The sequence below is a fragment of the Bufo gargarizans genome, chromosome 4 (assembly GCF_014858855.1).
Source record: "Bufo gargarizans isolate SCDJY-AF-19 chromosome 4, ASM1485885v1, whole genome shotgun sequence".
In the NCBI taxonomy this organism is placed as follows: Eukaryota; Metazoa; Chordata; class Amphibia; order Anura; family Bufonidae; genus Bufo; species Bufo gargarizans.
Genome location: NC_058083.1, coordinates 40,012,023 through 40,036,133, shown reverse-complemented (window position 1 = coordinate 40,036,133; position 24,111 = coordinate 40,012,023). Strand labels below are relative to the sequence as shown.

At 42.6% G+C, this 24,111-nt stretch overlaps 1 protein-coding gene across 2 annotated transcripts in view; it reads right to left on the bottom strand.

Annotated features, from left to right (window-relative positions):
- The window catches only part of LOC122934422 (cytochrome P450 2K6-like), a 119,963-nt gene that overhangs the window by 10,047 nt on the left and 85,805 nt on the right, over positions 1-24,111 (bottom strand). For both annotated transcript variants that reach the window (XM_044289872.1, XM_044289871.1), the window contains exons 6-9: positions 13,719-13,895; positions 6,598-6,739; positions 3,673-3,857; positions 1,509-1,650 (exon numbers count right to left, since the gene is read on the bottom strand). In XM_044289872.1, coding sequence (XP_044145807.1) covers positions 1,509-1,650; positions 3,673-3,857; positions 6,598-6,739; positions 13,719-13,895 — 646 coding nt within the window. The remainder of the gene's footprint in view (positions 1-1,508; positions 1,651-3,672; positions 3,858-6,597; positions 6,740-13,718; positions 13,896-24,111) is intronic.

The window sequence follows — 24,111 nt, the reverse complement described above, 5'->3', positions numbered from 1 at the left end:
TTAGTTTTTCATTTCCCGCCTTTCCAAAGTGATAACTTTTTATTTGTAACAATTGCAACAATACCAATAAAAATTGTGTTTTAATACTGAAAAAAATTAAAAACCTTAAAAAAGTATTTTTTTATCACCATATTCTGACCCCTATAAATTCTTGGTAGTTATGCATTCAGAGCTGTGTGAGAGCTCTTTTTTGTGGGGTGATCTGTACTTTTTTATGAAAACCTGTTGAAGTGTGTGTGTCTTTTTGTTAACTTTATCTAAAAAAATAAAAATGTAAAGTGCAAAAAAATGGCAAATCGACAATTTTTTCTTTCATTACTCCATTCGCTGTATGGCATTAATATTATTATATTTTAATAGTATCAGCGTTTTCGCACACGGCTATGCCCATGATGTTTATTTTTTTTTATTGGTTAAGTATTTTTATTTGATTTTGGGGAAAGGGGGGTGATTTGAACTTTTATATATTTTTTAAAACTTTTATTTTTTAAGTCTCCCTGGGTAAATATTACTGGCAATGATTAGATTGTTCATTGTGTTGATTGATGGGTATATAGCCATCATTGAACACTTCAATCTCAATATATCGATACAGTGCTGCCACTGTATTGTTATACTGTATGAGGTTTCAGGGTATTAATATAGTATAACAGGTTCCCAATCTCAGCAGGAGCAGGAACCACTTCTGGACCACTCAGATGCCATGATCACATTTGACCATGGGGTCTGAAAGGTGAAATGTATGTGATCGGCATTTATACCTAAAGAGTTTTTATTTTATTTTAATTTAATGTGAGTGCAACAACATTTTTATGCTAAATAAAGGTTTCTTTTTTATTTTCGTTTTTTGTGTGTAGTCTTTTCCCTCTTTTTTTCCATTTTTTATAATATAAAAAAAAAATCATTATGTAATTGCAATTGTATAACTTTATCTTAAACTTATAATGTATTAGTATTATACTGTATGGTAACACATTGTGTGCTGTGTTAATATGACACAAACTGCTGTTAGAGCAACACTATTATGCCCTAAGAGCAGGCCTACTGATCGGACATCCTTTGCATCCTCCAGACGATTCCTTCCTAGTCTCCAATCAGGTAATTGGTAACCCCGGCGGTGACTCAACTATAGGATAAACCAATTTAATCATGCAGCAGTGTGGACCGTGGCAATCAAAGGAATAACAACCAGTATCAGAGGTTCCTTAGACCCCAGCTGTGAAGCAGGAGTCCTTGCTAAGGACTGAAGGTGTCATGACTTTTTCTAAAGGGCCCTTTACAAATCTCTCCTTCCTACTATAATTAACTAACAGTCTATTGTTTTGAAACTGCTGATGCTGCTGTGATCACAGGACAGACAATAAGTTTGAAACATGTATGTAATCTAAAATCATCAAGCAAAATTTTTGCTGAATGAGGCAACACAATGCATAATTTGTAAGGTTCATTGTATTGCATTGCTTTCCACGAGAGCATGATAACACAAAACGGGTGAAAATTATTTTTACCTAAGGAGAAGGGGATAAAAGCTTCATTCTTCTTAAATTTTCCTCTTGAGTCAAGAAAGTGTCCAGGATAGAATTCTGTTGGCTTTTCAAAGTAAGCTTTATCCTTCAGAGCAGAGTGCAGCAATGGGATGACGAAGGTGCCCTGGGGTAACATAACATGAAATATGCATTACCATATAAAACTGTAACACAACAAAATATAAGGAGGTTTCAACAGTTTAACATTCATCAATGTTGACAGAATTTTTTTATTTTTTTATAAAAGATCATCATTCGCATGCATATCTGCTGATGGACACAAGCTATAATTGTATCTACCATAGATACTGTAATCATTCAAATGCGTATCTGCAGATGGAAACAATCTGTAATTGTATCTAGATATCGTATTCTAATTTTAATCACCTGAAGTATAAGATCTCATGAATAGGGTTGAGTGAACCCGAACTGAAAAATTCAGGTTCGTACCGAACTTTGAGTTTGGGTACCCGGACACGAACCCAGACTTTTTCACTGAGCTTCGGGTTCGGTGTTCAGGTGATTTTTTTTATTTTCCATTATAACGTGGTTATAACAGAAAATAATAACAATCTTAAGAGAGAATGCAAAATAAAATGGCCATTGAGGGGTTAAAAATAATTTAAACAAAACTCACCTCATCCACTTGATCACGCAGCTGGTATCCTCTTCTTTCTTCTTTCTACAGGACCTGCAAAATGACCTGCAATGGAGTCATCGCGCTCACCACGTGGTGAGCGCAGTAACATCATCGCAGGTCCTGCTGAATGAAGATAGAAGGACCTGCGGTGATGTCACCGCTCTCACCACGTGATGAGCCCAGTGATGTCATCGCAGGTCCTTTTGCAGGTCCTGCAGAAAGAAGAAAGAAGAGGATACAGGCATGTGCGATCAAGTGTCTGAGATTAATTTTTTTTATTATTTTTAACCCCTCAATGGCTATTTTATTTAGCATTCTGTCTAAAGAATGCTTTTATTTTCCATTATAACCATGTTATAACGGAAAATAATAAAGTGAAGTTTGGGTCCCCATTGACTTTAACGGGGCCCAGGTTCGGGGTCAGGTTTGGCTCAAGTTCGGGTCCTAAACCCAAACTTTGACCTGAAGTTCGGCCAAACCCGGTGAACCCGAAATTCCATGGGTTCGCTCATCCCTACTCATGAATAAATGGATAATTTCTAAAGTTGATCCCTTTTCACACTGTCCAGTGGAATACCCACAATAGGCAGACACCTGCTAAATTTCATAGCTCAATATTTAGCTTTGTTGTATAGACTCAGACATAGTTTGCAGAGTTATCTCAGAAATATTAGAGAGTGGATAATTATTGTTACTACAGATGATAACTGTACTGTATGGCTGGATAAGGCAGGATGATGACACTGTGCAGTGTATACACAATTAATACAGCTCACTTATCACTACAAGGTCTCTGTAAAATGATTGTAATTAATGTCTTTCTAAAAAATGTATAAACTCACTTTTCTAACTATTACTTCTACATTTACATTTAAATACATAACTACACTTCTTTTAGGATTTTTTGTCAAAGTATAGTGAACCGTTAAAGGGAGTCTGTCACCTACATAGCATGTTTTAAACAGATGATATAGCTCTGTGGGAGGCAGATCCATAACGCTGATGGTACCCATGTTTAGTTTTTCTGAATATGCAAATTACCTATCGCAAGTGCCCAGGGGCGGAGAGTGTGCTGCAAGTGCCCAGTGCTCCCCGCCTTACTTGCTCCTGACTTCTCCCCTCTGTATCGTCCGGACAGCCCTATATCCTTGCGGCTCCATTCATAATCTAGTGCCTATTCGCTTCACCGCCGGCCAGTTATGTACACCGGCGGTAAAGCGCACAAGCTCTGGATTATGAATGGAGATGAAAATGACCCAGCAAGGCTACAGGGCTGGCCGGACGATACAGAGGGGAGGAGTCAGGAGCAAGTAAGGCGGGAAGCACTGGGCACTTGCAGCACACTCTCTGCCCCTCAGCACTTGCGATAGGTAATTAGCATATTTTTAAAACTAAATATGGGTACCATCAGTGTTATGGATCTGCCTCCTACAGAGCTATATCATCAGTTTAAAACATGTTATGTAGGTGACAGACTCCCTTTAAGAACAAAAAAAAACTCCTCACCTTTGGAAGAAAATAGCCCCTGAATGTCATGTCCTTAGTAGTTGCATGTGGGAGGCTTCCAGGCACAATGTCACCAAATCTTTGAATTTCATGAATGACAGCGTCAGTATATGGCATTTCCTTCCTATGTTCTACTTGAGGTTGAGCAGATCCAATAACATTTTCTATTTCATTTTGCACTTTATCTATTAGGTTAAAATGATTTATTTTGTCAGTTATGATTTGACTTTTATTTTATCTACATAAACATATCTATGACACTATATTAAATACAAATAAAAAGAGAACTGTAGCTTCGTAAATTCTAACATATATGAACATATATACACTTAATAATGGCTTACTGATATTGAAATATGGTTAACATGGGTGCTTAAGCTAATTGATTATTTGAAAAAAATAAAATAATTAATAGGTCAATTAATAAATATCACACTATCCAGACAAGTAATATTGTCAATCCTCCCTTCAAGATAGCTGTGACTACTGTGGGACCCACACTGCAATAATATCATATAATAATAAAAAATGAGTCCTTATTAATCCCGGACAGACATAAAAAATAATATATTAAAAAAAAAAGTTGGCCATGTCCATCCAAGATGATAAATGCTTTATAAGACAGATTAATAAAACTGTAGTATAATTCGGTCAGTATCATAAACAGTGATGAATAGATATACTCCTGATTAGTGATGAGCAGCAGGGGCTATATTTGAATTCGCAATATTTCACAAATATTTTGTAAAATCATATATTCGCGAATTTCGAGAATAGAGATTATTTTATTGAATGCGAAAAATCGGCAATGTAAAAATCGCATAATGCAAATTCGTAACGTGAAATACAGGCGTGGGTCACTTTGGCTACATTTTTCAAGCTGGTATAAGTTTCCTGAGACTGGAGAAAATGGTTGGCACGGCAGAACATTAGAATAGCTTTATATGCAGATAGTCAAGTGCTTCAATATATTCGCGATTTCGCTAATCGGCAGTGATTAGAATATTTTTTCGAAAGGTGCACCACAATGAGATGCAACTGACAACACTGGGTAACCCCTCAAGCTGATGTTAAGAATTGAGACTTTAGCCAATGTATTCCTGTCAGGAACACATTGGAGCCCTTTTGCACCACCATCAAGGTATCTCAGTGTGGCCTGGGTTCCTACCACTAGACTACCTACGGTGTGTGAACACGGTCTGAGAGGTGCTAAGATACAACTTACAGCCAAGCTCCCACATACCTCCATAGTGAAATCACTCAGGTAGTGGGAGAGATGATAAGGCTGTAAGCACCACCTATAACAGGCCATGTGACACAGGCTACCAGGTGCAACAGAATGCTATCAGCAATACACAATGGCACATTCTAAACATATCAAGAAAAATAACTGAAATAAAGTGGCCTAAATGAGAGAAAATGCTCAAAAACCCCAAACACTGTGGCGTGTTTATAACTGGGGGAGGAATTCCTCCGCATGTGATCCGTTGCTAATGGCAATCCCCAGCAAAAATGCATACAATGGAGGAGGTCGGCAGCAGACCACATGCACCACAAGGGCATCCTACACAAGATGGGATAATCCCTCCCTCAAGCTGATGTTATCATCTCTCCCACTACATGAGTGATTTCACTATGGAGGCATGTGGGAGCTTGGCTGTAAGTTGTATCTTAGCACCTCTCAGACCGTATTCACACTCCGTAGGTAGTCTAGTGGTAGGAACCCAGGCCACACTGAGATACCTTGATGGTGGTGCAAAAGGGCTTCGAAGTGTTCCTGACAGGAATACATTGGCTAAAGTCTCAGTTCTTAACATCAACTTGAGGGATTAGCCAGTGTTGTCAGTTGCATATCATTGTGGTGCACCTTTCGCAGTGATTTATGTATTTTTATATTTGCATCCACACATTATCCCATCTTGTGTAGGATGCCCTTGTGGTGCATGTGGTCCACTGCCGACATCCTCCATTGTATGCATTTTTGCTGGGGATTGCCATTAGCAACGGATCACATGCAGAGGAATTGCTCCCCCGATTATAAACATGCCACAGTGTTTGGGGTTTTTGAGCATATAGCACTAAATTCTAAATATTCGCGAATTCTCGAAGTGATGATATTCGCGACAAAAATTCGCTATTCGAATATTCGTGCTCAACACTCCTCCTGATGTGTATAAAATGCTATTTCTCTTGTACATTCCCATAAGATGATTAATTGTACAGGATTCACTTATATATTTACATAAAATGGTTACTGGTCCATAATTAAGTTACTATAGTTATTAATAGTACGCTGCTGAGCCTTACCACCCTGTTGTATGCTGTATGTCCGGTAGCTCACGTGCTCCTAGATACTTATTGATCCATATGGGGCTCTATGCAGATGCGCTGCCCCATATGGAGCAATAAACAACTAGGAGCATGAAATGCATAATGCATTAATGTAATTAGCTTGAGATTATGGGCTTCATTTGGTACCTAGCGCAGTACCATGAAAAAAAAAATAATATAAAATAATAATACATACATATATATATACATATACAGAAAATCACAGGGCAGCACTCCTAGCTTCAAGTAGTTCAGGTGCCAGCGTTATCCCCTTGGTCCTGGGGTCCAAACACAATCCAAATACATATAACGCAGCACTCCTTGGATAAAAAAGTGAAACAATTTGATATTTATTCAACACATGTTGATACAGGCAACGTTTCAGCTCTCTCACAGAGCCATTATCAAGCCAAGTCACTTAAGTGCAGTCTTGAAGTGCTGTCCCATTTCCGGATGCTGTCCCATGGTGCCGCCGAATTTCCTTTTCATATATATATATCGGAATGCATGTTCTCATCTGTTTCAGCTCATTCAGCATTTTGTAAAGGTCTTATATTTACTACTTACTTTGGATTTCTTATATTTACTACTTACTTTGGATTTCTGGATATTTCATCATTAACAGTAGGCCCCATCGCAGAGTGGTTGAGGTGGTCTCCATTCCAGCACCAAATAAGTTAATGACCAGTCTGAATAGGTTTTTATTGTGGAAATATAACTTAGATTCTGGTTTTCCCTTTGTAAGATATGAAGGAAAACATAATTGAATGAATAAACTCCAGAATTTATTATAGATTTACCCAGATTACCCAACCTAAAGCTCCATGTGACTTGTATACTCCACAATAGCTGCTACATTAAAATATGTGTATACTGTAAATCGGTACAGTGATAGAGGTAAATATACTGTATTAAGGTTGTGGGTAAATCTTTTTATGAGAAGGTGGCAAACTCCCTTAGATTCAAGCAAATTTGAATTTACAAAACTGCAGCAGGTTCTCTATAACTTTTTGGAAACTTCCTCTGTTCTCAAAAATATTAGACAGGGAGGATGGGAATGCAGCTTTAGCTTCTCACTGTTTTACAGAACACTATGAAGGAAGGCGAACAACATGGAGGAGACATCTAATTGAGTTAAAGTATCTAGTGCAGCTCTAGTGTAGAAATGAGCAAATGTGTCCGATTCAGTAAATAAATAAAAAATAGTTTTGTGGACAAATTGATTCTACCCAAATAAAAAGTGCACCAATTGGACTGAAAATTGGTAACACCATAAGGTCTCCTAGGACTCAGTGTTGTCTTTTTTTATTTTTATTGTGTGCCATAGTTTCCCATATTTGCCTTTCAGCTTCCTGGGAGAACTGGTCCCGGAACACTGAAATAGGGACTACTAAATACAAAATCTACCTACAGTAAATAAAAGCCCATTCTCAGTCCAGTTGGGAGCTTTAGTTTCTCATATTTTCCTTTCAGGGTCCTAGGAAATCTGGGTAACATATCACATGGAGCTATAATAGGGACTGCTATATTTTAAATGTGCCTAAAGCCTTATTTTTTATCCCAGATTATGCAACAGTTCCCCATATTTACCTTTCTCTTTTGCAGGAAAGCTGGGTAACATGGCATGTGGAATTGTAAAAGGGGCTGGTATATACAGAATGTTATAACAAAACAATAACAAATACAGGTGCACTCTGCAGTCTCACTAAACCCTCAAACTGATTTTAAAATTGAGAGATTAGTCAACATGTCCTACGGTGTAGAACATGTCTAAGCCCGGGCACCACGTCAAGGTTTCTCAAGTAGCCCGAGACCTAACGCTCTCCTACCTGAGCCGTATGGGCGATACCAGGAGCCAGTGGGCAAATTACAGGAGCATGAGGCCGACTCACAAACAGCTCACCAGTTACCTCCAGCATGTAACCATGCTTGCAATGGGAGGAGGGAGGAGTCTGCGAGTCCCACTCAAGAGCCACAAGTGCAGGATTTGCTCCCCTGTATATATGCACGACTGCATGTGGGTTTGAGCACCTCCTGCTAATGCCACCCTGTCTTTTTAGTTTGTATATATAGATTCCTGGAGGTGTATAAACTCCAATTTAAATGTGCCTGTTTTCCATCTTCAGGCCACATTTAGGTGCACCTGTGAGGCCTGGGCCATATCAGTCAGTCTTGAGTGGGACTCGCAGACTCCTCCCTCCTCCCATTGCAAGCATGGTTACATGCTGGAGGTAACTGGTGAGCTGTTTGTGAGTCGGCCTCATGCTCCTGTAATTTGCCCACTGGCTCCTGGTATCGCCCATACGGCTCAGGTAGGAGAGCGTTAGGTCTCGGGCTACTTGAGAAACCTTGACGTGGTGCCCGGGCTTAGACATGTTCTACACCGTAGGACATGTTGACTAATCTCTCAATTTTAAAATCAGTTTGAGGGTTTAGTGAGACTGCAGAGTGCACCTGTATTTGTTATTGTTTTGTTATATTGTTATATTGATTATGACATACGCACTTGTTACCTTGTGTGAGATGTCTATTGTGGTACTTGTGGTTCGCCGCGGGCATCCTCCACCGTATGCATTTTGCTGGGGATTGCCATTAGCAACGGGCCACAAGTGCAGGATTTGCTCCCCTGTATATATGCACGACTGCATGTGGGTTTGAGCACCTCCTGCTAATGCCACCCTGTCTTTTTAGTTTGTATATATACAGAATGTATCTAAATAAATCCCCATTCTTACTTCCAAAGTTTCCTTTCAGGATCCACAGAAAGATGAATGGTATAGCATGCATAGCTATAATAGGGACTGCTAAATACTAATGTACCTCAATAACCCCCCCCCTTCTAGCTTCCAAATTGTGCAATATCTAAGCACAGATAACAGGGTGTGGTTTGGGGGCATGGCTTAACACAGGTGTTATTTGACACCAGTGGTTTGATTATATTTAAAATTTGGGCCATTTAAAAAAAAAAAAAAAACATAATTTTTCCCTGTTGGGGTCACCCCTGTGTTTTTTTACTATTTATTTAGGAAATCTCTTTTTTAAAAGTGTTTCTGTCAGGTATCTAGCCTATGATCTTTTGCATTGAAGGCAAAGGCTTTAACCACTGAGCCATAGCTTTCAATACTAGTAAATAGAAGATTTTCTATGGCTAAAAATTTAAATTGAATTTATCATATGAATGGTATTATGAATGCAGGTGTAAAATGTGCTAGAATCTATAGATATATCTCTATATATACCAGGACAATATCTGGGACATTTTTTTTTTTTTTAATATACAGTATGTACCAAGGCATTTTATATATTCATATAAAAAAAAAATTAGGACACAACATAAATTATAATTAGCACATTATACATTAAAGTACTGTCTCCATGAAATGATGGAAATTTTGAAATTTGCCTGCCATTTTTACACAACATTTTTAAAAGATCTGATCACAAAGTGAATGAAAACCCAACCATGCAATCCACAGCTATTGGGGTATTGGCCTCCCTGCTCCCCTCCTGCAGCTCCTTCAGCGCTGCACACTGTAGAAAATAGAGACTAAGCCTAAGCCCCTTACCCAGGGGCGTAACTACCATAGTGGCAGACTGTGTGAATGCTATGGGGCTCAGGGCAAGAGGGGGCCCAGTTGGGATCATCTCCCCTTCTACTGGGGGTGAAAACTTGGTCAGGACTCTACCGACTAAAGGAACAACTTTTAGCAAATGAGGCAGTGGGAAAAATAGCCCAAGTGTCATTGAAAGGAGTTTAGGCGGATATCCTTCTGTCCTGTGTGGGGGGCCTGGTTTGATCCTTGCTATGGGGCCCTTACTTCTCTATGTACGCCACTGCCCTTACCCCTAAATTTTTGGGTTTGTGATCTCATGCTGATGTTCACAAATGGTCTTCAGCCAAAGATGCTTGCTGCGGCAGCAATATATGTATTTCATTCTTTTTTTTATATGCTTAGAGGTTTATTGTCCCTTTAATGGTAAAATCACTGCAATAAAATAAAGAGGTGGGGACTAGTGATGAGCAAGCACCAAAGTATCCCGGCCCCTGCGGTGGACCACCAAAGACCCCTTTTTGCCATTGAATTTGACAGGGAAAATATTCAATTCGCTCTAACTAACACAGTTTTGAAGCTACACTCCCCAAACTCGGACCACATATCGTTTGTGTCAACCCGAATAAACGGGTACATTTTGAGGGGACACCCCAAAGTGGATGGAGCTAGCAACGGCCAATGAAAATTTAGCTATTTTCTATACGCTACTCCTCCCACAGTTTTAGGAGTACAATTACCAAACTTTGCACACTTGTTCGGCACATACCTGAATAGGTTGCTTGTGTTTTGTTAACTGATCCCACCCTCCGTGCCTGTGGGGCGGCCCCCAAAGACCCCACTTTTTGTCATAGACTTTCATTGGAAAATGTTAATCTTTTGACACTCGTTAAACTCACCAAACTTTAGTAACTTAGTCATGGGTTCAACCTAAAAATTTCTGTCACATTTTGGGGACTCTAAAAAGTGGGCAGAGCCACAAACAACCAATCAGATTTTCCCTATTGACTTCATTGAGAAAATGCAAAAAGCTGTCATTCTCACAGTATTTAAGCCAGAGTACGCAAACTTGGCATTGTGGGTCACTGGGTGACTGGGTTTAAAATGTATAAAAAGTGGGCAGAGTCTACAACGGCAAATCAAATTTCAGCCATTTGTTTCAATAGGAAAATTTTAAATTTAAAACTGCCGCTGTTCTTAGACTGTTAATGGCAGGGTCCTCAAACTTGGCACAGTTGTTCACTGGAGGACTGGGCTTAAAATTCAGAAAACTGGGTGGGGCCAAAATCAACCAATCATATTTCTTTGATTTAAATGGGAAAAATAAAAAATCCTGCCATTGGCACATTATTGATGTCACTCATTGATTTTCGGTAGAAAAAAATAAAACTGCTTCTATTTTTACACATTAAATGCCATAATTCCCAAACCTTAAAGTGTTAGTCACTGGGTGACTGTGGTTCACAATTAGGAAAAAAAAAGGTCGAGGCGACAACAGCCAATCAGATTTCAGCCATTGACCTTAATGATAAAAAGATAAACTGCTGCTATTATCACAGTTTAAATGCCAAGCGTCCCAAACCTAGCACAATTACTCACTGGATGACTGCGGTCAAAATTTAGGAAAATTGGGTGGAGCCTCAAACAGCCAATCGGATTTCACCTATTGACTTCAATGTAAAACTTTTAAATACTGCCATTTTCATAGTTTTAAAGTCAGAGGCCCCAAACTTGGCACAGACCATGACTGGGTGACTGGGGTTAAAATTCAGGAAACTGGGCAGTGCTTAAAACAGCCAATCAAATATTACCTATTGCTATTCAATGGAAAGATTTAAATTACTGCCATTTTTACACTGTTAATGGCAGGGTCTTTAAACTTGGTACATTTGGTCAATGGGTGACTGGAATGCATCTCTGCATGTCTTTTCATAAGAAACTCAGCTCTGTGACAACTATGAGATGCACTATCATGTATAACAGTATCTTGCATAAGCCCAGCCCAAGGTGTCAAGGTTCCCTTGGCTGGTGCTGCCTCAGTGCGGCAGCGGCGTTTGGTTGCAAGGGGAAACTAACATGTGATGCAGCCCATGAGCCTGGGGCCAATGAAGGAGCAAGTCAAAGCATTAGAGCATCAGCTTGATCAGCTGACAGCTCCACCCGATGTGTGGGAATCCAACTGGAGATCATTCCCAGTTTATATATGGCTGACTCTTGTGGGTGCAGATGTCAGAGAATTTGTTTTTCCTCTTGCTCCTCTAGCGGGTAGCACCAATATGGCCATCAAGATATCGCGAGATCTCGTATGTGACGCCATTATTACCACTCGTCACGTGACCCCTTGTCATCCGCATGAGCATGTCCGAACAGGTATTCCAATGGGACCCCTCATCTCTCTGACACATGCAGGGGGAGAAAACAACACCCCATACCAATTAGCGCTGTAAGTTATCTCCACCCCCAAATTCGGGTCCCCATATAGGCGGCCTAGAGATACCACCAGCGCCATCTTGGTTAAGGGCAAAGTTGTCCTCTACCCAAAACCTGGGGCAATATTGACACTAAATGCGGGATTACACAAATGTAGAAGATAATTGATCAAGAGCTCTACTCTATCAGATTTACTATTATACAGTATACATAAATAATCCTATTATCCAGAGATATCTCTCCATAGACAAAGGACCAGTAACATGAAAAAATCCTACTTAAAACGTGGACATACTTATTAATCAAAATGCTCACAAGTCTAAAAGTGATCATAATTTCATAACCTTAATAAAGTGCATATCCAATTAAAAGCTCATTTTCATGACATATTATTGTACGAAAGTGTTTACATTTAATTTTTTTATGTGGTGTTTTTCAACACCTCCTATTTTGTTTTGTTTTATTGCGTTGAATCATGCATTCATTTTATCATGTTCGGTCTGATATGTATAGTTTTCCATTATGTACACTAGCACTTTTGTACAATAATATGTCATGAAAGACGAGTGGTCACATGACCTCACGAGATCTCGCGAGACCTAAGGACCATCACCAAATCGACAAATGAATGCAGGAGAGCTTGTTGCACTCTGGCATTGTATAATGGCGTCACGTCTCGATGGCCATATTGGTGCTACCCGCTATTGAACAGGGAAAGACGCCCGATTCAACATAGGTGTATAATATTGGAGGCCCTATCAACTTTCTCTGACCTCATAACTTGGGGGGTATATATATGGCTGTATGGCGCAGTAGAGGGATACGCTCCCTGAAGAAGCGAGGCGAAACGCGTGTCGTGTTGGCATCCTCTCTCTCCTTCCACTCCTGGTCAGTATTTGTCTCCCTTATGCTCATCTTGCACCATTAATTACCTTGCTATTTAGGATACTAGTATTTATGCTATACATTGTAAGCTCTTATATGCACTTGGGTGTATGCCCTTTTGGAGACTCCATGTAATAGCTAATAATTACACTGATATCATATAAGCAGGCTAATACGATATGGTATAAGGTCAGCATATGAGATGTATGAGTTATCTAATCTACATAAGTGTTATACAGTAATCAGATTAAGACCCTGGTGTATACTCTACGTATTTCTGATGGTACAAAGCCAACTGTAGGAGGTTTGTGGGGACGGTGGATTTATACTTGTCACAGTACTGTCCTGCACTGTTACCATTGTATGTATTTGGGTATACTATGTATTGGTTTTTTCCCTTTTTTTATCAATAAGGAATTAATTTATATTATATGTGTGAAGTAATATTTTTGGTGTTCTATAGTATAGGGACTGTCGTCCAGTTGTGGGGTCGGCCTTGTGTGACCATGCAAGAAGGGCTGAAGTTTAGGGCTGCACCATCCCTGTTTGTTTGTGACAGTCATAACTTTATAATGACAACAAGTATGCAACAAAATTGTAATTTTTTTCCGCCAAAAAACTGGCAAACAGGAGTTAGTAAATAACCCCCACTGACTTTAATGAATGTGGTGAAATGCTTAAATTTCTCCTGTGTCATCAGTGCAAGGAAAGTGAATATATCAGACAATTACAATGTGTCCTGACAGTGACAGACACCTAGCTGAATTCCGCCCCCCCCTCCCACACACACACACACACTTATCATTATTAGGGATTTTTGAATAGGACAGCTCTTCTGAACATCTTTACCTCTAGTTGTTTAGCAAGGAAGGCATCAATGAGGTTCCTCTGATTGTTTATATCCAGTTCTTTCTCCTTTGTTTTAAATGTGTCTCTTACAAAGTCATTCAACTCTTTGTGGATTTCAAACAGTTTTCTATGGCCTCCTGGGAGCCAGCGAATCAGCCAGGGATAACTGTTGTACAGCTTAAAGTAAGAAAAGTAACATAGATGAAATATAGAAAACACATTTTAAACTAAAACCAGTTACGAAGAGGCTCAGCTTATCTACACAGCAAATGAAAGAAGCCCAAGCACCTTGAGTAGTAACGTTCATAGACAACCATCTTAGCCATGCTGCACTGGGCAGTTCTGTGCCTCTTCTGGCCTTGGGACAACTTGGGGAACACCATGGGGGATAACAGTCATGAGTAGGGATGAGCGAACTCGAACTGTATAGTTCGGGTTCGTACCGAATTTTGGGGTGTCCGTGACACGGACCCGAACCCGGACATTTTCGTAAAAGTCCGGGTTCGGGTTCGGTGTTCGTCGCTTTCTTCGCGCTTTTGTGACGCTTTCTTGGCGCTTTTTGAAAGGCTGCAAAGCAGCCAATCAACAAGCGTCATACTACTTGCCCCAAGAGGCCATCACAGCCATGCCTACTATTGGCATGGCTGTGATTGGCCAGAGCACCATGTGACCCAGCCTCTATTTAAGCTGGAGTCACATAGCGCCGCCCGTCACTCTGCTCTGATTAGCGTAGGGAGAGGTTGCGGCTGCGACAGTAGGGCGAGATTAGGCAGATTAACTCCTCCAAAGGACTTGATTAACTGATCGATCTGCAGCTGTGGATCATTGAGCTGCTGATCCTCAATTGCTCACTGTTTTTAGGCTGCACAGACCGTTTGTCAGTCTCATTTTTCTGGGGTGATCGGCGGCCATTTTGTGTCTTGTGGTGCGCCAGCACAAGCTGCGACCAAGTGCATTTAACCCTCAATGGTGTGGTTGTTTTTTGGCTAAAGCCTACATCAGGGTGAAGCTGTCACACCAAGTGCATTTAACCAGCAATAGTCTGTTCATTTTTTGGCCATATACAAAATCAGGGGCAAGCTGCGCCTGTCACCAAGTGCATTTAACCCTCAATGGTGTGGTTGTTTTTTGGCTAAAGCCTACATCAGGGTGAAGCTGTCACACCAAGTGCATTTAACCAGCAATAGTCTGTTTATTTTTTGGCCATATACTACATCAGGGGCAAGCTGCGCCTGTCACCAAGTGCATTTAACCCTCAATGGTGTGGTTGTTTTTTGGCTAAAGCCTACATCAGGGTGAAGCTGTCACACCAAGTGCATTTAACCAGCAATAGTCTGTTCATTTTTTGGCCATATACAAAATCAGGGGCAAGCTGCGCCTGTCACCAAGTGCATTTAACCCTCAATGGTGTGGTTGTTTTTTGGCTAAAGCCTACATCAGGGTGAAGCTGTCACACCAAGTGCATTTAACCAGCAATAGTCTGTTTATTTTTTGGCCATATCCCAGTCTAATTCTGTCACTAAATCCATACCGGTCACCCAGCGCCTAAATACTAGGCCTCAAATTTATATCCAGCTAAATCTGTCCCTAGTGCTGTAGCTGGGCGAGTTATTTAGTGTCCGTTCAAGCACATTTCTTGTTCTGGGTTGAAATACAATTCCCAATTTAGCAATTTCATAATTTAGTGGTTCCTGCTATATCAGAGCTATTTGAAATCTATCCCAAAAAGGGTATATAATATTGAAGGTGCACATTGGGTCATTCAGAATAACTTCACACACACCCGCTACTGTGTATTTCCAAGTCTAATTCTGTCACTAAACCCATACCTGTCACCCAGCGCCTAAATACTAGGCCTCAAATTTAAATCCCTCTAAATCTCTCGTTACCCACCGCTGTACTGTTGTTGCTGGGCAAGATATTTAGTGTCCGTCAAAGCACATTTTTTGTTCTGGGTTGAAGTACAATTCCCAATTTAGCAATTTCATAATTTAGTGGTTTCTGCTATATCAGAGCTAATTGAAATCTATCCCTAAAAGGGTATATAATATTGAAGGTGCACATAGGGTCATTCAGAATAACTTCACACACACCCGCTACTGTGTATTTCCAAGTCTAATTCTGTCACTAAATCCATACCGGTGACCCAGCGCCTAAATACTAGGCCTCAAATTTAATTCCCTCTAAATCTCTCGTTACCCACCGCTGTACTGTTGTTGCTGGGCAAGATATTTAGTGTCCGTCAAAGCACATTTTTTGTTCTGGGTTGAAGTACAATTCTCAATTTAGCAATTTCATAATTTAGTGGTTTCTGCTATATCAGAGCTATTTGAAATCTATCCCTAAAAGGGTATATAATATTGAAGGTGCACATAGGGTCATTCAGAATAACTTCACACACACGCTTCTGTGCATTTCCAAGTCTAATTCTGTCACTAAATCCATACCGGTGACCCAGCGCCTAAATACTAGGCCTCAAATTTAATTCCCTCTAAATCTCTCGTTACCCACCGCTGTACTGTTGTTGCTGGGCAAGATATTTAGTGTCCGTCAAAGCACATTTTTTGTTCTGGGTTGAAGTACAATTCTCAATTTAGCAATTTCATAATTTAGTGGTTTCTGCTATATCAGAGCTATTTGAAATCTATCCCTAAAAGGGTATATAATATTGAAGGTGCACATAGGGTCATTCAGAATAACTTCACACACACGCTTCTGTGCATTTCCAAGTCTAATTCTGTCACTAAATCCATACCGGTGACCCAGCGCCTAAATACTAGGCCTCAAATTTAATTCCCTCTAAATCTCTCGTTACCCACCGCTGTACTGTTGTTGCTGGGCAAGATATTTAGTGTCCGTCAAAGCACATTTTTTGTTCTGGGTTGAAGTACAATTCCCAATTTAGCAATTTCATAATTTAGTGGTTTCTGCTATATCAGAGCTATTTGAAATCTATCCATAAAAGGGTATATAATATTGAAGGTGCACATAGGGTCATTCAGAATAACTTCACACACACGCTTCTGTGCATTTCCAAGTCTAATTCTGTCACTAAATCCATACCGGTGACCCAGCGCCTAAATACTAGGCCTCAAATTTAAATCCCTCTAAATCTCTCGTTACCCACCGCTGTACTGTTGTTGCTGGGCAAGATATTTAGTGTCCGTCAAAGCACATTTTTTGTTCTGGGTTGAAGTACAATTCCCAATTTAGCAATTTCATAATTTAGTGGTTTCTGCTATATCAGAGCTATTTGAAATCTATCCCTAAAAGGGTATATAATATTGAAGGTGCACATAGGGTCATTCAGAATAACTTCACACACACCCGCTACTGTGTATTTCCAAGTCTAATTCTGTCACTAAATCCATACCGGTGACCCAGCGCCTAAATACTAGGCCTCAAATTTAAATCCCTCTAAATCTCTCGTTACCCACCGCTGTACTGTTGTTGCTGGGCAAGATATTTAGTGTCCGTCAAAGCACATTTTTTGTTCTGGGTTGAAGTACAATTCCCAATTTAGCAATTTCATAATTTAGTGGTTTCTGCTATATCAGAGCTATTTGAAATCTATCCCAAAAAGGGTATATAATATTGAAGGTGCACATAGGGTCATTCAGAATAACTTCACACACACGCTTCTGTGCATTTCCAAGTCTAATTCTGTCACTAAATCCATACCGGTGACCCAGCGCCTAAATACTAGGCCTCAAATTTAAATCCCTCTAAATCTCTCGTTACCCACCGCTGTACTGTTGTTGCTGGGCAAGATATTTAGTGTCCGTCAAAGCACATTTTTTGTTCTGGGTTGAAGTACAATTCTCAATTTAGCAATTTCATAATTTAGTGGTTTCTGCTATATCAGAGCTATTTGAAATCTATCCCTAAAAGGGTATATAATATTGAAGGTGCACATAGGGTCATTCAGAATAACTTCACACACACGCTTCTGTGCATTTCCAAGTCTAATTCTGTCACTAAATCCATACCGGTGACCCAGCGCCTAAATACTAGGCCTCAAATTTAATTCCCTCTAAATCTCTCGTTACCCACCGCTGTACTGTTGTTGCTGGGCAAGATATTTAGTGTCCGTCAAAGCACATTTTTTGTTCTGGGTTGAAGTACAATTCCCAATTTAGCAATTTCATAATTTAGTGGTTTCTGCTATATCAGAGCTATTTGAAATCTATCCATAAAAGGGTATATAATATTGAAGGTGCACATAGGGTCATTCAGAATAACTTCACACACACCCGCTACTGTGTATTTCCAAGTCTAATTCTGTCACTAAACCCATACCTGTCACCCAGCGCCTAAATACTAGGCCTCAAATTTAAATCCCTCTAAATCTCTCGTTACCGTTGTCCTGTTGTAGCTGGGAAAGTTATTTAGTGCCCGTCAAAGCACATTTTTTGTTCTGGGTTGAAGTACAATTCCCAATTTAGCAATTTCATAATTTAGTGGTTCCTGCTATATCAGAGCTATTTGAAATCTATCCCAAAAAGGGTATATAATATTCAAGGTGCACATTGGGTCATTCAGAATAACTTCACACACACGCTTCTGTGCATTTCCAAGTCTAATTCTGTCACTAAATCCATACCGGTCACCCAGCGCCTAAATACTAGGCCTCAAATTTATATCCCGCTGAATTTGAATACAATACATTGGGCCAAATAATATATTTGTTGTTGTGGTGAACCATAACAATGAGAAAAACATCTAGTAAGGGACGCGGACGTGGACATGGTCGTGGTGGTGTTAGTGGACCCTCTGGTGCTGGGAGAGGACGTGGCCGTTCTGCCACATCCACACGTCCTAGTGTACCAACTACCTCAGGTCCCAGTAGCCGCCAGAATTTACAGCGATATATGGTGGGGCCCAATGCCGTTCTAAGGATGGTAAGGCCTGAGCAGGTACAGGCATTAGTCAATTGGGTGGCCGACAGTGGATCCAGCACGTTCACATTATCTCCCACCCAGTCTTCTGCAGAAAGCGCACAGATGGCGCCTGAAAACCAACCCCATCAGTCTGTCACATCACCCCCATGCATACCAGGGAAACTGTCTCAGCCTCAAGTTATGCAGCAGTCTCTTATGCTGTTTGAAGACTCCGCTGGCAGGGTTTCCCAAGGGCATCCACCTAGCCCTTCCCCAGCGGTGAAAGACATAGAATGCACTGACGCACAACCACTTATGTTTCCTGATGATGAGGACATGGGAATACCACCTCAGCATGTCTCTGATGATGACGAAACACAGGTGCCAACTGCTGCGTCTTTCTGCAGTGTGCAGACTGAACAGGAGGTCAGGGATCAAGACTGGGTGGAAGACGATGCAGGGGACGATGAGGTCCTAGACCCCACATGGAATGAAGGTCGTGCCACTGACTTTCACAGTTCGGAGGAAGAGGCAGTGGTGAGACCGAGCCAACAGCGTAGCAAAAGAGGGAGCAGTGGGCAAAAGCAGAACACCCGCCGCCAAGAGACTCCGCCTGCTACTGACCGCCGCCATCTGGGACCGAGCACCCCAAAGGCAGCTTCAAGGAGTTCCCTGGCATGGCACTTCTTCAAACAATGTGCTGACGACAAGACCCGAGTGGTTTGCACGCTGTGCCATCAGAGCCTGAAGCGAGGCATTAACGTTCTGAACCTGAGCACAACCTGCATGACCAGGCACCTGCATGCAAAGCATGAACTGCAGTGGAGTAAACACCTTAAAACCAAGGAAGTCACTCAGGCTCCCCCTGCTACCTCTTCTGCTGCTGCCGCCTCGGCCTATTCTGCTGCTGCCGCCTCGGCCTCTTCCTCCGCCTCTGGAGGAACGTTGGCACCTGCCGCCCAGCAAACAGGGGATGTACCACCAACACCACCACCACCACCTCCGTCACCAAGCGTCTCAACCATGTCACACGCCAGCGTTCAGCTCTCCATCTCACAAACATTTGATAGAAAGCGTAAATTCCCACCTAGCCACCCTCGATCCCTGGCCCTGAATGCCAGCATTTCTAAACTACTGGCCTATGAAATGCTGTCATTTAGGCTGGTGGACACAGACAGCTTCAAACAGCTCATGTCGCTTGCTGTCCCACAGTATGTTGTTCCCAGCCGGCACTACTTCTCCAAGAGAGCCGTGCCTTCCCTGCACAACCAAGTATCCGATAAAATCAAGTGTGCACTGCGCAACGCCATCTGTAGCAAGGTCCACCTAACCACAGATACGTGGACCAGTAAGCACGGCCAGGGACGCTATATCTCCCTAACTGCACACTGGGTAAATGTAGTGGCAGCTGGGCCCCAGGCGGAGAGCTGTTTGGCGCACGTCCTGCCGCCGCCAAGGATCGCAGGGCAACATTCTTTGCCTCCTGTTGCCACCTCCTCCTTCTCGGCTTCCTCCTCCTCTTCTTCCACCTGCTCATCCAGTCAGCCACACACCTTCACCACCAACTTCAGCACAGCCCGGGGTAAACGTCAGCAGGCCATTCTGAAACTCATATGTTTGGGGGACAGGCCCCACACCGCACAGGAGTTGTGGCGGGGTATTGAACAACAGACCGACGAGTGGTTGCTGCCGGTGAGCCTCAAGCCCGGCCTGGTGGTGTGTGATAATGGGCGAAATCTCGTTGCAGCTCTGGGACTAGCCAATTTGACGCACATCCCTTGCTTGGCGCATGTGCTGAATTTGGTGGTGCAGAAGTTCATTCACAACTACCCCGACATGTCAGAGCTGCTGCATAAAGTGCGGGCCGTCTGTTCGCGCTTCCGGCGTTCACATCCTGCCGCTGCTCGCCTGTCTGCGCTACAGCGTAACTTCGGCCTTCCCGCTCACCGCCTCATATGCGACGTGCCCACCAGGTGGAACTCCACCTTGCACATGCTGGACAGACTGTGCGAGCAGCAGCAGGCCATAGTGGAGTTTCAGCTGCAGCACGCACGGGTCAGTCGCACTACAGAACAGCACCACTTCACCACCAATGACTGGGCCTCCATGCGAGACCTGTGTGCCCTGTTGCGCTGTTTCGAGTACTCCACCAACATGGCCAGTGGCGATGACACCGTTATCAGCGTTACAATACCACTTCTATGTCTCCTTGAGAAAACACTTAGGGCGATGATGGAACAGGAGGTGGCCCAGGAGGAGGAGGAGGAGGATGAGGAAGAGGGGTCATTTTTAGCACTTTCAGGCCAGTCTCTTCGAAGTGACTCAGAGGGAGGTTTTTTGCAACAGCAGAGGCCAGGTACAAATGTGGCCAGCCAGGGCCCACTACTGGAGGACGAGGAGGACGAGGATGAGGAGGAGGTGGAGGAGGATGAGGATGAAGCATGGTCACAGCGGGGTGGCACCCAACGCAGCTCGGGTCCATCACTGGTGCGTGGCTGGGGGGAAAGGCAGGACGATGACGATACGCCTCCCACAGAGGACAGCTTGTCCTTACCCCTGGGCAGCCTGGCACACATGAGCGACTACATGCTGCAGTGCCTGCGCAACGACAGCAGAGTTGCCCACATTTTAACCTGTGCGGACTACTGGGTTGCCACCCTGCTGGATCCACGCTACAAAGACAATGTGCCCACCTTACTTCCTGCACTGGAGCGTGATAGGAAGATGCGCGAGTACAAGCGCACGTTGGTAGACGCGCTACTGAGAGCATTCCCAAATGTCACAGGGGAACAAGTGGAAGCCCAAGGCCAAGGCAGAGGAGGAGCAAGAGGTCGCCAAGGCAGCTGTGTCACGGCCAGCTCCTCTGAGGGCAGGGTTAGCATGGCAGAGATGTGGAAAACTTTTGTCAACACGCCACAGCTAACTGCACCACCACCTGATACGCAACGTGTTAGCAGGAGGCAACATTTCACTAACATGGTGGAACAGTACGTGTGCACACCCCTCCACGTACTGACTGATGGTTCGGCCCCATTCAACTTCTGGGTCTCTAAATTGTCCACGTGGCCAGAGCTAGCCTTTTATGCCTTGGAGGTGCTGGCCTGCCCGGCAGCCAGCGTTTTGTCTGAACGTGTATTCAGCACGGCAGGGGGCGTCATTACAGACAAACGCAGCCGCCTGTCTACAGCCAATGTGGACAAGCTGACGTTCATAAAAATGAACCAGGCATGGATCCCACAGGACCTGTCCGTCCCTTGTCCAGATTAGACATTAACTACCTCCCCATAACCATATATTATTGGACTCCAGGGCACTTCCTCATTCAATCCTATTTTTATTTTCATTTTACCATTATATTGCGATGCTACCCAAAGTTGAATGAACCTCTCCTCTGCCTGTGTGCTAGGCCTAAATATATGCCAATGGACTGTTGCAGTGGTGGCTGACATGAAGCCTGATTCTCTGCTATGACATGCAGACTAATTCTCTGCTGACATGAAGCCAGATTGTCTGTTACGGGACCTCTCTCCTCTGCCTGGGTGCTGGGCCTAAATTTATGACAATGGACTGTTGCAGTGGTGGCTGACGTGAAGCCTCATTCTCTGCTATGACATGCAGACTGATTCTCTGCTGACATGAAGCCAGATTGTCTGTTACGGGACCTCTCTGCTCTGCCTGTGTGCTAGGCCTAAATATATGCCAATGGACTGTTGCAGTGGTGGCTGACGTGAAGCCTGATTCTCTGCTATGACATGCAGACTGATTCTCTGCTGTCATGAAGCCAGATTGTCTGTTACGGGACCTCTCTGCTCTGCCTGTGTGCTAGGCCTAAATATATGCCAATGGACTGTTGCAGTGGTGGCTGACGTGAAGCCTCATTCTCTGCTATGACATGCAGACTAATTCTCTGCTGACATGAAGACAGATTCTCTGTTACGGGACCTCCCTCCTCTGCCTGGGTGCTGGGCCTAAATATATGCCAATGGACTGTTGCAGTGGTGGCTGACGTGAAGCCTCATTCTCTGCTATGACATGCAGACTGATTCTCTGCTGACATGAAGCCAGATCCTCTGTTACGGGACCTCTCTCCTCTGCCTGTGTGTGTGCTGGGCCTAAATATATGCCAATGGACTGTTGCAGTGGTGGCTGACGTGAAGCCTCATTCTCTGCTATGACATGCAGACTGATTCTCTGCTGACATGAAGCCAGATTCTCTGTTACGGGACCTCTCTCCTCTGCCTGTGTGTGTGCTGGGCCTAAATATATGCCAATGGACTGTTGCAGTGGTGGCTGACGTGAAGCCTCATTCTCTGCTATGACATGCAGACTAATTCTCTGCTGACATGAAGACAGATTCTCTGTTACGGGACCTCCCTCCTCTGCCTGGGTGCTGGGCCTAAATATATGCCAATGGACTGTTGCAGTGGTGGCTGACGTGAAGCCTCATTCTCTGCTATGACATGCAGACTGATTCTCTGCTGACATGAAGCCAGATTGTCTGTTACGGGACCTCTCTCCTCTGCCTGGGTGCTGGGTAGTGTTGAGCGCGAATATTCGAAAAGCAAATTTTTTTCGCGAATATCGCAACTTCGCGATTTCGCGAATATTTCGAATATAGTGCTATATATTCGTAAAAACGAATATTCGTTTTTTGTTTCCCCCCCCCCCCCCCCACAAAATTACAGTACACATATAATTGATTGTTTCCCAAAGGTCCAACAGCTCAGATCTTACTCACATTGCCTAGAAAGTGATTGAGGCGCGAATCTTCGTAAGGCGATTTTATTAGCGCACATGCGAATATCGGCACGTCCCAGAACAGAGGCAAAGGGCTTTGCATTCATACATTAGTGAATTGAGTTGCGAATCTTCGTAAGGCGATTTTATTAGCGCACATGCGAATATCTACACTTGTCCCAGAACAGAGGCAAAGGGCTTTGCATTCATACATTAGTGATTGAATTGAGCTGCGAATCTTCGTAAGGCGATTTTATTAACGCAAATGCAAATATCTACACTTGTCCCCAGAACAGAGAGGCAAAGGCCTGTGCATTCATATAGTATAGCACCATATTCGCGAATACGTAGAACTTCGTAAAATTCGATTAACGAAAATTCGTATTTTTTATTTTACTTTCCACCTTACAGATTACATTGATCTGTACTCTGTCAACTACTGTCATCACCCCCCACTGTATCTCGATTGATTCCCAAAAGTCTCACATTCCCTAGAAAGTGATTGAGGTGCGAATCTTCGTAAGGCGATTTTATTAGCGCACATGCGAATATCTACACTTGTCCCAGAACAGAGGCAAAGGGCATTGCATTCATACATTAGTGATTGAATTGAGTTGCGAATCTTCGTAAGGCGATTTCATTAGCGCACATGTGAATTTTGCATAAAATATATGTATTATGCGATGCGAAAATTCGAATTATCGCATATGCGAAATAATAACGAATTTGAATAATCGCGAATATTTTACGAATATTCTTTCGAATATTCACAAAAT